We start from the raw sequence: 15158 nt of genomic DNA on the forward strand, positions 1-15158 counted from the left end.
TAAATCAGTTGACCCGTTCTCGAGCAAAATTGTGACATACAAACACCATTCAATTTTTATTCATATAGGTCGATAGATATTACACTGTAGAGGCTGTAGATGTTAATGCCTAAATCCAGGATAGTTTGGTCGACCTTGAATGCAACCATAGTTAATTATGCAACGTTTCTCTAAATACCTAGTGGATATGACTATTGTTACGAGCATAAATCTGCTTTTGATTCTTAACTCTAGATTAGTTTGGATGACCTGGATTATCGTTGTAACGTGAATGAGTAGCTGCCTATTTTTTCAAGAGATTCGCGATCTACAGCAGATTATGCAATGTAACAATTGATTGCTAAAATGAACAAAATTGCTCCTGTAGAAATTTAAGACTGATTTCAGGACAGTTTGGAACATTTAGATAGAACATCTCAAGATCCGAATAACTATTCCATATTCATAAAGAAGGTTATTCAACTACGTATAAATGTAAACCATAACCAAAACCACCATTTATAGCTACTGATGTATCAATTATTCTGTTTTTTTTTTCAAACTCATATTTGTTTACGATGTTTCATGATGTCAATGATATCTTAAACCACAATCTTATATTTTTATTAGGTTGGTGATTTTATACAGCCATTTTTCTTTTGGAGTCCGGCTCCAAAGGGTTAAATAAAAATGTTGCCTGTTCTGTCTATCTTCTAAACTGAACAAATGAAAAGAAAAAAATCTGTTTGAATTGTTACTAAAGTCAGCGAATAATACTCGGAAAATATGATAAATGCACAAGTCCTTAAGGTGAAGATATGACGAAGCCATACCTCGAATTATCGAGAGAGACGAACCAGCCAAGGGCTGAAAGTCTCTCTAATAAAGACAAATCAATCAATCAATCGAATTATCGAGAGCACAAATCTGAAGAACCGAGTATCGGTTTCCACTGAAAAGTTGATCAATTGGTCACTACCGAGGCATGGCTTCGTCATATCTTCACCTTATGGCGAAACTGGAAGATTTTTTTCATTTTTTTGGTTTTTGATTTTTCATTAAATAACGAAGCAATATTTTCGGTTTTCGTACACATGTAGAGTATGGATCAAGGAATCTTCTGAATTTATTTGTGGTGGAAAATGTTTCCCATTTTTGCAGAAACTATTTTTTTGTGAAATTTTGTTCAAAAATGGTTTCTGCAAAAACCAAAAACATTTTCACCAACAAAAAAAATCGGAAGATACCCTGATTCATACTCTACATGTGTACGAAAACCAATTTTAAGAATATTGCTTCGTTATTTAATTAAAATAATCAAAAACCAAAAAGTGAGGAAATGCTTCCAGTTTCGCCTTAAAGTCAGTTCTAAAAAGTCACGAATCTATAAAAATGTTCTTCATCGTGCAAAACCTTAGCACAAATATAACCGCTCACATAAGGCCGTTACAAATATTTATTTCACTTTTTGTCCCACCACCCTTCGGCTGGTCAAGGGGGGGATAAAAATAATAAAGCATTTAATCTGAAAAATATTAAAAACTCATCGGATTTGTTAAAGAATTTTTAGCAAAACCCGAAATTTTGATAAATATTTTTTGTCTGCCCTCTCAAAATGCAAAATCCAGCCAAAAATTTTTGAAGGGGGGGAGACAAAAAGTGAAAAATAAATTTGTATCAGCCTAATAGAATCAATAAACGGTATAATTATAAAAGGATCACCATGATTCACCTTGGTCGCTCAGTTCAACTCAGTACGACTTTCTTTCGCGAAATCGTCGAGGATGACTCATGCCCAGACGCAGCGCCTTTCAATTCGTTCATTCATTCATACATTTTCCATGTGTTGTAGTAGGTACTCCAACAATAACAAACAACCGCGTTATGGTAGCAAAAAGTCTGATCTTCTTCCGTTTTTTTTTCGCTTACACTTTTTCATGTCTGATCATCGCCTATCATCGACCACCACCAGTGACCGACCACGATCGCGTTGTGGTATGCTACATTTCGACGTGGGCCGTCTACCGGAAAGGCTTGGCCTCGTACAGTTTGGACCATTTCGACCCGAAGCTCTGCACCCATGCCATCTACGCGTTCGCCGGCCTGGACGTGGAGCAAAATGCCATGAAATCACTTGGTAAGTACAGACATATACCCGCCCGTTACATATATAGTGTAAAACTGATTTTATTTAGAATCAAAACTAATCGATGAAGCAAGCGGCTTTGTCGCAACACCCTCCCTTGAAGGCTGCAGTGCTTTTCCGGTCGGTGGTGAAGTTCAATCTATAGGGTTAATGGTATCGAGTTACAGGTTTCCTGTCCAGCGATCGATTCTTCCCTTTGCTTCTAGATTAAAAAGCATGTTTATCGGATTTATCAGTAAGCTACGTATGGTATACGGCATGGTGTGGATTACAGGCCTTGCTTGCATGTTTGTAGTTAGGTGGCATCTATTGTTCGATGAAACGCGTTGAAGAGATAGACGCGATAATGTAGCGCACCGAGTTAAATTGTCATTATCATCGAGGGCAATCAGCGCGAATTTCCAAAATCCTAGCCTGATTGATCAACGTTCACTGCACTCCTACTATAGACGAATTTCACGCCAACTTTGTTTTTGCTGTACAAAAGTGGAACAAACAACTCTTAAGCGAACTTTAGCTTAATAAACAGTTATTCAGCTAGTTCTGTTACTTGAGTAAACAATGGGAAAATAGAGGTATAAAATGCGAATAAATTCAATATTTCTGCTCGGAGTGGAGGGATTCAAATGGATGTTTGATACAAATTAAAAAAAAAAAATCTTCATAGTTTCAAATAAGGAGGATTTCATTAGATTTTTCCCAAAAAGGTGTGATAGAGAGAGCGCAATATAAAATGGGCCCAATACACTGATTTCCAGTCTCGCGTGGCGAATGACACCCTCCTTATCTGAAACTAGAAATTGCTGTTTTTACAATAATGAACTTGTGCACCGCGGTGCGATTTATTTCCAAAAAGTGCACCTCGAGCCAGAAGGTTTGAAAACCCCTGGTCTAAGGCATTACGTAAGCGGGGGTCATTTTGACTGCTATGCGTACAATGAGCCATTTTACGAGACGTTTCGGATCAGCTGATCGCTCATTTCATGAATGAAAATTTGACAGGAGGTTGCGCCCAAGCCCGTGAGTGTTAATATCAATATCAACACTGTTGTCGTTTCGTAAAATAGACTATAGGGCAATTCAGATTTTAAGCATGTTAAAAATTCAAAGCTCCCATATGTTCATTACAATAATGCGCCAAGGAGAACTAGAGTCACGTTAAATTTTCAGCCATTTCCCAACTAACATTTATTGTGAATGTAAACGTCAACAAAGCGTCCTCAATACGGCTTTGATGCTGAGTTACTGTGTTGTACATATGGACGGAAGCTTCTATGCAAGCCCTATACCAATGAATCTGGCGAACTTAATCCACTTGTACATGCTGTGCGATCAGCTTCTATGCCACCTAGTCATAGCTCTTTTCTCGGCTCATATGTAACCACTAACCGAATAACATCTTGAGAAGGCGCTTTTTCAGCCTTTTCGCAGTTGTTAAATAATAGTTTTACGACCTCCACAAATTAAACGATTAAATATAATTAGGTTATGGATACCGTGACGCAATACATGTGGAACTGGAATTATCTTTTTTTAAATTGAATAATTAAAGTACTTGCCGCTACTTGGAATCGAACTCCCGATCTCCGTATCCACTGGTCCCGATGATGTCCTCGCTGCCACACTGCTATATATAGATAACATAGAAAATAGCCTGTTTTGTTTTACTCCAGACAAGGCTTCATAATTGTGCCACAAGAAACCTTACCCAACTTCATCTTGCTGCAAAAGCTTGTGAAACGTCAAACGCAATAATGTTTACATCGAACAAGCTGTGTGGTTGCGCCAACAGATTCTTCTTCACAGCTTCTAGCTGAAAGAGTGTTCTTTAAACGGCTACGAAGCGCTGTTGTTTTGTGTTTTGGCAACATTACAAAACGTACTGTATAAAAACAGCTGTTGTAGTGGCTGGGACTATTACTCGATTTGCACATCTTCCGGCAAATCTTCCGGCATTGAATTAAAGTGCTATATAAAAAAAAAAAAAAAAAAAAAAAAAAAAAAAAAAAAAAAAAAAAAAAAAAAAAAAAAAAAAAAAAAAAAAAAAAAAAAGTAGTAGGGACTCCTACGCGATGTGTTCAGGTTTTCACATCTTCCGGGAAATCTCCCGGAGTTGGAATAGAGTGGAGTAAAGGCAGCCTCAGTGACAAGCAATGGGTTTCTGAAAACCGAGTTTGGTAGCTGCATGGTGCTTGTTTTGCAGTCGTGTATTAGCTTATGATTCATATTTGACTAGCTTTCCTTTTATTCAGCGTTGACTGCTTTTACTCGATGGTTACACAACAGAAAACAAATGACTGAAGCTTATAGCGCTGAAAATGTTAGTTGGGTTAGGTGGTAATCCCGACAAACATTTTTGCTGTGCAAGAGTGGAACAAACTACTCTTAAGCAAACTTTAGTTTAAGAAACTGTTATTCAGCTAGTTCTGTTACTTGGGAATTTAAGGACAAACGTCTTGATATCCCGCTTCAACAGTGCATTAGAACTTCAGACGCACAAATCTCTAGAAGCAAGCTTCAAACAACAGTGAATTTCATTATTCTGTTCTTGCTCACTTGTAATGAGCTTAAAATAAGAAGATCAGGTGCGTTGGTTTTGTTTATGAAGAGATTTGTGCCCTCGAAATCGTGAGTAGGTCCCAAAGTCGGCCATTGTGGCGGCCATTTTGGGATTCTAACAAGTCTGTCCTTAATGGTGGGCCAAAAGCAAAATAGGTTTATATATGGGAATTACTATGTGAAATTTTTAGAAAAGGTTCACCGCGCTGTAGAGCATTTACACATGGACGAAGTCATAGGGATAGGGTCCAATTCAAATTGACTTCTTCAGATCGTAATAACAAATGTTGCAGAAGACCACAACTTGTTTCGACTCACAAGACAGAGGTTAATAATCAATATTCAACATCATGTACTAGTTTATTTGGGGACGCAGTGGCGCCCATGGCAAGTGTTTTTTTTTTTCAATATAAACGGTTCATGTGTTATTCACGCTTGTAGATTTTAAATGAGAAAAGTGTGTGGGTGTCGCATGTAATTCGGCAGCACTGCCAATTGTATCTGTCAGAATGCGTGCACTTATCCCACTCTACACACATGCACGGCTGCACATCCCGCTCTACACACAGTGGTGTCACGCAAGCCAGCAGCGAGCCCGCGCGATCGAGACAGCCGCCAGCAGCAGGACAAGTCCACTTGCATCGTGTGAGCCTGTGCGCTATGGTCGATTCCTCAGTACCTGAACCGCACAAAAAGCATTACATTTTTCTACGTTTTGAACAGTTTTTTATTCGGTGAATTCAATGCAGCTTATATTTACATCTGAAAAACTTCGGTGAAGTGTGAAGTCACCGGACAGACAAACAGGGCTATCTGTGTTATTTCCAGCAACTGCTGCATTCGGTTGTCTAAGAGTGACAGATTCTTTTCTGCGTTAAAAAATAAATAAAATTTTCAACGTCTGTTGTCTGTGATTTTTTTTATCAAATGCTGTGTCTGGTTGTCTAAGGTTGTCACTGGTTTTGTTTTCTGCATGTGATATTGTGGATTTACCGGCTATTTGTATTCTACCGGTTACTTGGGTAGCCGTTACAAAGTAGCCGTTTTCATATAAAAATCAACTTGATTGTCAAAAAATGAATGTCGCTGAGTAGCTAGTGGCAAGGAGAAACAGTGCATACAATAAAAATGTTTAAAATAATTTTTAAGTTACTCTTTTTACAAAACGGCTACTTTTGAGGCCATACTAAAGCGACCGGTAGAATACAAGTAGCCGGTAAATCCACAATAGTAAAAAAGAATTGAAGTGCCAAATATTTTATTTTTATTTTTTTTTTTGTAAGAATTTCCCTGCATGCTGCGTCTGGTTGGCAGGTCACCGGACAGACAAACAAGGCTATTATGAAAAAAAAAAATTAAAATGAAAATGAAAATGCTTAAACGCAAGACCACAACTAGATCGACACGTCATAGTATGCGTGTTGCCTTCTAGCACACCTTGCAAGACATCATGTACGAAGATGCGCATGTGAATGATAATTTGTACAATATTTTTTTCCCGATTGTCGAAATAAGTTCCGGTATTCGGCAACATTTATCATTGAATTCTGAAGAATTCAATTTGCCTTTGACCCTATGACTTCATTCATGTAAAAATGCTCTCCTTTTTTGAAAATTCTCCATATTAACTGCCATATAAATCTATTTTGCTTTGAGCCACCACCGAAATGGCTGAAAACTTGACAGAACTCAAGTTTTGCACCAAGGATTGTAATAAACATACAGGAGCTTTGAATTTTAAACACGCTTGAAATCTGAACTCCCCTAGTATACAAAGTAGGGTATTGGTTCCCTTATTAAGCATCACGGAGACAAATTTCGCTCGTTTGAACCAAAAATATTCATGTTTATTCCGTAAACTGATAAAATGTTTAAAACTAAAATTATAATTTTCAAAACTAACTCAATTGCACATTTATTTCGACAATACCCATTGAGGAGCCCCCCGTTCCGCCGTCGAGAACATAAACAGAACTCACAAGTTCCAGCTGCAACATCAAACAAGATTTCCTCCTGCAAAAATGGCACCGACAGTCTCCACGAAATTGCGTTGTTTTCGGGAGCGTATGTTATCTTATACACCCAATTCTTTTTTTTTTGTGCGGGTCGTTATTTTGCTATAACTCAGTCAATTTTGAACCGATTCTCATGAAATTTTGTACACTGATAGTACTAATCGTGCCTACATGTGTACAAAATTTCATGAGAATCGCTTCAAAATTGACTGAGTTATAGCAAAAACCAGACCCGTGCAAAAGCTTGCTAGATCAATTTCGTATTGATGTATTGCCTGAATATATTGCCAAAGATTCGAAGGCTGCAGGATTTATATCAACGGTAAGAATGCTGCAATTCTCAGCATAAACCAATTCCCAAATCAACGCATCTGTGGCTAGGTTTGCACTCAAGAAATGTTGAGGCACAATACGAAATTCACCTTGATGAAAATTGTTTGAAAATTAGACTTTTGTCCATATAAAACTTTCGAAATTTGTTTGGAGCGTAGAATTTGGCCAGAGATCACCTACCCCCCATGAGCCTACGCTATTTATGGACAGACCATAAGAAACTAGTTCTTGAAAGACTGATAATAATTCCATTTTAATTCTGAGAAAAGTTACAAATTCTACTTTACTCTACTTTGAACTTTTTTACCGTTTTCATATGGTATTTTTACGGTATATTTTCTGCTGTTATGTTTGAAAACGAAATTTCTGAAAAAAGTCAGATTTTGTTAAGAATTCCTAAATTATTTCTTTAGAAAATGTTGCTCAAATTCTAGTAGATATATTGGATAACATGTGATACATTCCGTAGAAATTATTCCACAGATTACACTATCCCGAGCAGAGGAGAATATCAAATTAATAACTACGGAATCACACAACTGGTTTTTATATCTTGTTTTGTTATTATCTTCTTATCCAGACATTACCTTTCCATAACATATTGTGTTTGACAATCTTATTTTGTTATGATCAAGTTAAATAACATTCCAATAATATGTTTTATTGCAGGCCAAGCTTAGTTATTATTGTATTACTGAGAGTGTACAAATATTTTATCAACAATAGCACAAAAATAACAAATTTTGAAATTCACATCATTCGACCATTCCGTTTTTTAGAGCACTGCGTGATGAGGAGCGTGTGCGTCTTCTCTCATCAGTACCTCTTTCTCTTCTTTCAGGCATTACATTTTTGCTGATACAGATCCAACTTCTCAACTTGGAGTTTTTGTACTTGGGCAATTATGACAGATTTTCTGTCCCTCATATTGAGTGACAAATATAGGGTACTTCAAGCACTTGATCTAACTTCACTTTTTATAACATATGTTATAGACCTATTACTTTGTTACTTACTTTGTTATGAGATTAATATTATAACTAAATTTGCCTTTATTATCAATACCTTTAAAGTTTAAAATTTGGTATCTATATAGGGGAACTTACGTATTCTCGGCAGTTTTGTTTTCTTCGTCATGGGGGGTTTTTTGAAACCTGTAGGTCTTAGAGTTGGCCTTAAAATCCTTCCCAATCAAGCTGAGCTATATGCCCAAATTTCAGGCAATTCGGCCCACAAAAACCCCCCATGACGAAGAGAACAAACCTGCCGATAATACCCATCGTCACCCTATATAAAAATGCACCGCGCATAACTTGCGAACGGAAGGTTCGATTTTGATCGTCTAAGATTTGTTCTGTTAGTGTTCACCCAAGGAAGGTTTATGAGGCATAAAATACGGAAAAATGTGGATTTTTTGGAAATCGATTTACAATACACTTTATTACCGGGGACTTGGTCTTGGATAGAAACTTGAAACGTCAAAAAACGCAGTAGGTAAGACAAAGTTTGCCGGGTACAGCTAGTTTTAAATATTTTTTACATTCACAGTTATTAAGCTGTTATTGAAACTAACAAAACATGTTATTGAATTGGTCTTCCAGGAACATTTTTTTGTTATGCAATTTGTTTTTTTGCCGCTTATGACAGGCAAGTTTATAACATAACATGTTATGTTAATAACACAAAAATATCTGAGTTTGTTACTCAGTTATTTTGCCAAAACAACACATTTTTTTATGCTTTTGTTATTCCCTTCTGCTCGGAGAAATTTCGGTAGAAATTAACCTAATGCTAAGAGTTCGCATTTCGTTTTTTTTTTAAAGATGACTGATAACATAAACAGACAAAGATATTTTATGGCCGAAAAAATCATCGACCGGACCGAAATTCAATCCTAATCTCTCGGATTGGCGGCTTCATAGTCTCCGCATAGACATTCGTATATTTTATTTATTTCACCCTTAAGATATTTCTTCATTTACAATGTACCTGAATCGTGCCCATTAACCCTTGAGCGATTGCGCTGTTGTATTTTGTACAACACCTTGAAAAATCTCGCTTGTTGTACTCAGCATTAATGTGGTGCTGACGCAGGTAGCCAACCGCGCGAGTTACGGAAGGTTAATTAGGCATGATTCACCCACTCATCGCGTTCTTGTAATATTTTCCCAATGCATATTTGTTGACTTCCCTTTGTCAAGCCCTCCTTTATCGAAGTTAAAGCACTTCAGACAACTATTTTGAAGCCACTAAGTCTCCAACAGTCTTGTTTATTCAATAATTAGCGGAACTTGTCCCTACAAATGTAAACCGAAAAGATAACAATCTCTTTCTTCGTTCCTTATTTTTAGATCCATGGCAAGACTTGAAAGACAACTATGGTAAGGGCGGCTACGAGAAGTTGGTCGGCATGCGTAACTCCAACCCACACTTGAAGGTGTTGATTGCAATCGGTGGTTGGAACGAGGGCTCCGAGAGGTATTCCAATATGGCTGCCAATCCGGAACGACGTCAGGCGTTCGTTAAGAACGCACTGGAATTCGTGAAGTAGGGGTTTCTGTAGTTTCGTCGTTGTTCGAATTATCTAACAAGTAGTTGGTTCCGACTTTTTCAGACGTTTCGGATTCGACGGATTGGATTTGGACTGGGAGTACCCAACGCAGCGCGGTGGCAAACCTTTCGATCGGGAGAACTTCGTATCGCTAGTCAAGGAACTCAGCCAACTGTTCAAGAGAAATAACCTTCTGCTGACTTCGGCCATCGGAGCCGGAAAGGACACGATCGACGCGGCCTACGACATCAAGAACCTGTCCAAGTACCTGGACTTCCTGCACATCATGTGCTACGACTACAACGGGAGCTGGAACAAGAAAATCGGACCCAACGCCCCTCTACAGAGCCGAGACGTTCTGAACGTTGAGTTCACGATTGAGCATCTCTTGGCTCTGGGAGCGCCGTCCAACAAGATCGTAATGGGACTGCCGTTCTACGGGCGAACTTTCGTAACCGAATCCAAACAAGCCCGCATTGGTGATGACTCGGATGACAAGGGTTTCGCCGGACCTTCCACCAACGAGAATGGCTTCATGGGATACAACGAAGTCTGTGAAGCCCTAAAAGCTAACCCCGATAACTGGACCGTGACTTGGGATTCGAAAGCTGCAGAAGCCATTGCCACCCTGCCAGATGGCGATAAGACCAAGGTGGTGATATACGATAACACCCGTTCCATGGCCAACAAGGTGCGCTACGCCATCCGACAAAATCTGGGAGGGCTGATGATCTGGTCTGTGGACACGGACGACTTCAACGGAGTGTGTAATCCGGAGAAGGGAACTTTCGACGACTTTGGAGACCGGGATAAAATCAAGCTGAATATCCCACCTCCGGTTCAGGAGAAGTACAAACTGCTGAGGACGGTTAACGATGCGATCGTGGTGGCCATCGACGAGTTGAATCAGGAGAACGAGATTTCCGATTTGCCCGACGATGTGGACGAGTCTAATCATCACGGATCGGAAACTGGCGGGTGCAGAGCGGAAGGATTCAGCTTTGGAGTGAGTGTGTTCAGTGTGACAGTGGCATTAGTGTTGAGAAGGTTTTTGTAATGAGGCGAAGAAGCGAAGCCAAGCCTTTAGTGGTTGTACATTTGTGAATTATTTAAGTTGAGATACTGTAAATAAAAGTGAATGCGATGTGGAATATCTATTTTCATCTTTTTGTCCGAAATACCTACCTATTTATTTCATGTGAAAAGGGCGAAACAACCATTGCAAATTCCCGCTTCTTACGTTTCTTCCAGGTGTATTTCAATTTATTTATTAAAACTTATTCTGTTAACAGATACATTAGAGTTACCTCTATATATTACTGGTAAAAGGTTCAATAAAAAGATGCGCTTATAGGAGGAACGGACGAAGCACGAATTTTCAATGGCTATTACGCCCTTTTCACATATTGGTTTTAGGAATTTTAGGGCGTTTTAAAAAGTTGAAAGAGCATTTCAGGGGTTTTCACTGGTTTCAGGAAAGTTTTAAGGAGTCTCATGGGAAACTCAGAGCGTTTAAAGGACTTTGAGGGGCGTTTCAAGGGTTTCCATGGATTTTCAAGGAAGTATCAGAGGGGACACTATCGCAATCTGCATGTGTTGCGACAAACCATCCGATACGTCAGAGTTTTGTCCCAACTTCAAAAGAATATGATAAAAATCGTATACCGCGCGTTTTGCGATTTGAAAGCCTTGCATTGCGATTTTCGAGGGATCACTTCGAAACTTTCGGGGCGTTTTAAGAGGTATGAGAAGTATTTCATGGAGTTAAGCGGGCACTTCAGAAACGTTTCTATGGGTTTTATGAGCGTTTCAGAGGAGTTCCAAAGGATCTTAGGGAGTATCAGGGGTTTAAAGAAGGATTTCAGAGAAGTTTCCGCGGAGCTTGAGGCGCATTTGAAGGGATTTCGAAAGCGTTTCGAGGGGTTTCCACCAGAGCGTTTCAAAGGATTTGTGTAATGTTTCTGGGGCATCGCAGGGGGTTCAACCCTTTGAAGCCGGAATTTTTCCAAGCGTTCTTCTACGTTTTTCTGTAGTTTTGGTATTCAATAGTATAAAAACGGTAGAATATTATGCGGAATATTTTTTCTGGACATCCTAGGTCATCCAAACTGTTCTTGAGTCTAGATCTTATAGTCTATGAGTGTAACGGTAACTGATTTCATTATACAAAGCTGCGATTTGTAGTCTATCAAGTCCAGTAAGTCTTATGAAAGGTAAATAGACAATATCAGATCAGTCGGGATATCTTAGGTCATCCAAACTGTTCTTGAGTTTAGATCCTAAAGTCTGCGAGTGTAACGGTAACTGATATCATTATACAAAGCTGCGATTTGTAATCTACCAAGTCCAGCAAGTCTTATGAAAGGTAAATAGACAATATCAGATCAGTCGGGATATCTTAGGTCATCCAAACTGTTCATGAGTTTAGATCCTAAAAGTCTATGGGTGTAACGGTAACTGATTTCATTATACAAAGCTGCGATTTGTAATCTATCATGCCCAGTATGTCTTCTAGAAGGTAAATAGACAGTATCAGATCAGTCGGGGTATCCTAGGTCATCCAAACTGTTCTTGATGTTAAATCCATAAGTCTACGGGTGTAACGGTAACTTTTTTTATTATGCAAATCTACGATTTGTAATCTATCATGTCCAGTAAGTCTTCTGAAAATTAAATAGACAGTATCAGATCATTCAGGATATCCTAGGTCATCCAAACTGTTCTTGAGTTTAGATCCTAAAGTCTACGGGTGTAACGGTAACTGCTTTCATTATACCAAGCTGCGATTTGTTATCTATCGTCTCCAGTAACTCTTCTGAAAGGTAAATAGACAATATCAGATCAGTCGGGATATCCTAGGTCATTCAAACTGTTCTTGAGTTTAGATCCTGAAGTTTACGAGTGTAACGGTAAGTACTTACATTAAAAGCTATGATTTGTAATCTATCATGTCCAACAAGTCTTCTGAAAGTTACAGTTGTTGTTTTTATCAACTAAGCTTCCTAACAGTAAGGAGCCCATAATATCCCAAAAATATATAACAACGCGTATTGTTCCTCTAACTGCTTTGGTAAGTACAGTGGATTATGTAACACCTTAACGTAGTGGCAAAAGCTATTATCACAAGTGTAGACCTGAAGCTATGGAGTAGTGATGTTGATCTGGAATATCTCAAAACTATCATTACAGATTACAGTCTGAAGTTCATTGTGAGGCCAACTACTGTTACTATCAAGAGCTAAACTTCAGGATAGTTTGGACGACTCTCAATGTCCCAAAGGTTCAAAAAAATATATAGTAGACTTTAGGTTTGTCCAGTCATCGCTATTGATTATAAAACGTTACTCAGTATGTCAGATATAGCTGATGTTACGAGTTTAGACCTGAAGTTCTGAACTCATGGATAGTTTGGCTGACCTGGAACATTCCCATAGTGTCTCTAAATGACATTTCAGATTTCAAGAGCTTCATGGATCTCAGCAGATCCTATGCTATTATTTATGGTGAAAACACAAAGTTTTTCTTGTAGAATTGAAGGGCTTCATTATAGGACAGTTTGGACGACCGTGAATGTCCCAAAGGATTATAATAAAAAAGTAGACTTCAGATTGCTTCAGTAACTGCGGTTGATTATGCAGCGTTACTCAGTATAACAGATATGGATACTGTTACGAGTGTAGACCTGAAGTCCTGATCTCCAAAGAATTTTGGCAGATCTGGAATATCCCTGTAGTGTCTCTAAATGTCATTTCACATTTCAAGAGCTTCGCGAATCCCAGCAGGTTATGAAATACTATAATTTATGGCGAAAACACATAAAGTTATTCTTGTAGGACTTCATTATAGAACAGTTTGGACGAACCTGAATGCCCTAAAGGTTTATATTAAAAAATTAGACTTCAGATTGGTCCAGTAACTGCGGATGATTATGTATCGTTTCTCATTCTCAGTATAACAGATATGGATACTGTTACGAGTGTAGACCTGAAGTCCTGAACTCCAAGGTAGTTTGGCTGACCTGGAATATCCCTGTAGTGTCTCTGAATGACATCTGAGATTTCAAGAGCGTCGCGGACCCCAGTAGATTATACAATACAGTGAGGATTCACTCGTTGGGTCACGACTGCGCCCCGATTAGTGAATCGTGTTCGTTCGTTGGGGCAACTGACAACTGATCAAAATGCTGTAGACACACGCAAGTGACGAGAAATACGTCACGAAACACTCACATACGTGCACGAACGTTCTGTATATAGAAGCTGCGATGGGACGGCGGTCAGACGTCAAACTCATTTTGACATCGATTTTGACATTGACAGTGCTTTTTAGTTGGGTTTTGCCCCTACCAGTGAACATCCAACTATCGAGACAGCCCATCTAACGAGCCGCCAACGAACGAATCGGGACTGTACTATTATATATGATGAAAACACATAACACAGTAAATTTGAAGGACTTTATTATAGAACAGTTTGGACGACCCTAGATGTTCCAAAGGTTTATAAAAAGCTCTTAGACTTCAGATTGCTGCAGTAACTGCGATTGATTATGTAGCGTTTCTCAGTTTAACAGATATGGATACTGTTACGAGTGTAGACCTGAAGTCCTGAACTCCAAGGTAGTTTGGCTGACCTGGAATATCCCTATAGCGTCGTTATTTCGTTGTTTTTTTTTTCAAATTTCATGGTGTTCAGGTTGTTCTAGGTTATCAATGAAGTCCCAAATACAAATAACCCAATTTTCCCTAATAGAGGACTCAATTAGCAACAACTTTGCCGAAGACAGTATTCTGTTTTATCGAATGGGTGAATTTATACAGCCGTTTCTATGTTGGGGTCATATATGACCCCTCCGGCTCCAAAAGGTTTTAAGGAAAATTTCAGTAACGTTCCAGAAAGCTTTAGGGTTTTTTGGGAGTGTTGCTGCTTTCCGGGGTTTTAAGGAATTTCAGGATCGTTTTACAAGGTTTCAGGGTGTTTCAACGGGTTTTAGTGATGTTAAAGGAAATTTCAAAGGATTTGAAGCGCGTTTAAAGTCATAAATGGGGCACATCAGGAGCGCTGCAATGGATTCCAGGGAGTTTAAAGAGCGGTTTAGGCGGTTTCACAGAGGCTTTAGGGTATTTCGAGGAGTTTCGGAGGATTTCAATGGGTCTCGGGAGCGTTTTAGGGGGCTTAATGAGAGTTTTGGGGGTTTCCATAGTGTTTGTTTCAGTATGTTTCGGGGGAGTTTAATGGCGTTACAGGAGGTTTTAAGAGGTTGAGACAGCATTTCAGGAGTTTTCAGAAGGGTTTTCAGGGGGTTTATGACCCTTAACCCTTCGGAGACGGAATTTGCACCTTTCTGGTTGCAACCTCGCTGGTCTAGAACACGTTTGTGATGGTCGATTTTCTCGGCTGCGCACATATGACCCATCCGTCCTCAAAGGGTTAAAGGGATTTGAAGGACGTTTCAATGGTTTTCAGGGGTTTCCATGGATTTTTAGGAGGTATCAGAAAGCGTTTCAGGGCGTTTCAAGAGGTTTAAGGTTGAAAAAGCGCTTCAGGAGCCTTTCTAGGGGTTTCAAAGGGATTTC

The 15158-nt window shown here is 39.0% G+C and overlaps 1 protein-coding gene across 4 annotated transcripts in view; it reads left to right on the plus strand.

Annotated features, from left to right (window-relative positions):
- Positions 1-10734, plus strand: part of LOC109408013 (probable chitinase 2) — a 36550-nt gene extending 25816 nt beyond the window's left edge. For all 4 annotated transcript variants that reach the window (XM_062853284.1, XM_062853282.1, XM_062853283.1 and 1 more), the window contains 3 exons: positions 1952-2116; positions 9384-9579; positions 9647-10734. In XM_062853284.1, the coding sequence (XP_062709268.1) occupies positions 1952-2116; positions 9384-9579; positions 9647-10640 (1355 nt within the window). In that variant the 3' untranslated portion in view covers positions 10641-10734. The remainder of the gene's footprint in view (positions 1-1951; positions 2117-9383; positions 9580-9646) is intronic.
- Positions 10735-15158: the final 4424 nt, after the last annotated feature.

Source organism: Aedes albopictus, chromosome 2, assembly GCF_035046485.1.
Source record: "Aedes albopictus strain Foshan chromosome 2, AalbF5, whole genome shotgun sequence".
Classification (NCBI taxonomy): Eukaryota; Metazoa; Arthropoda; class Insecta; order Diptera; family Culicidae; genus Aedes; species Aedes albopictus.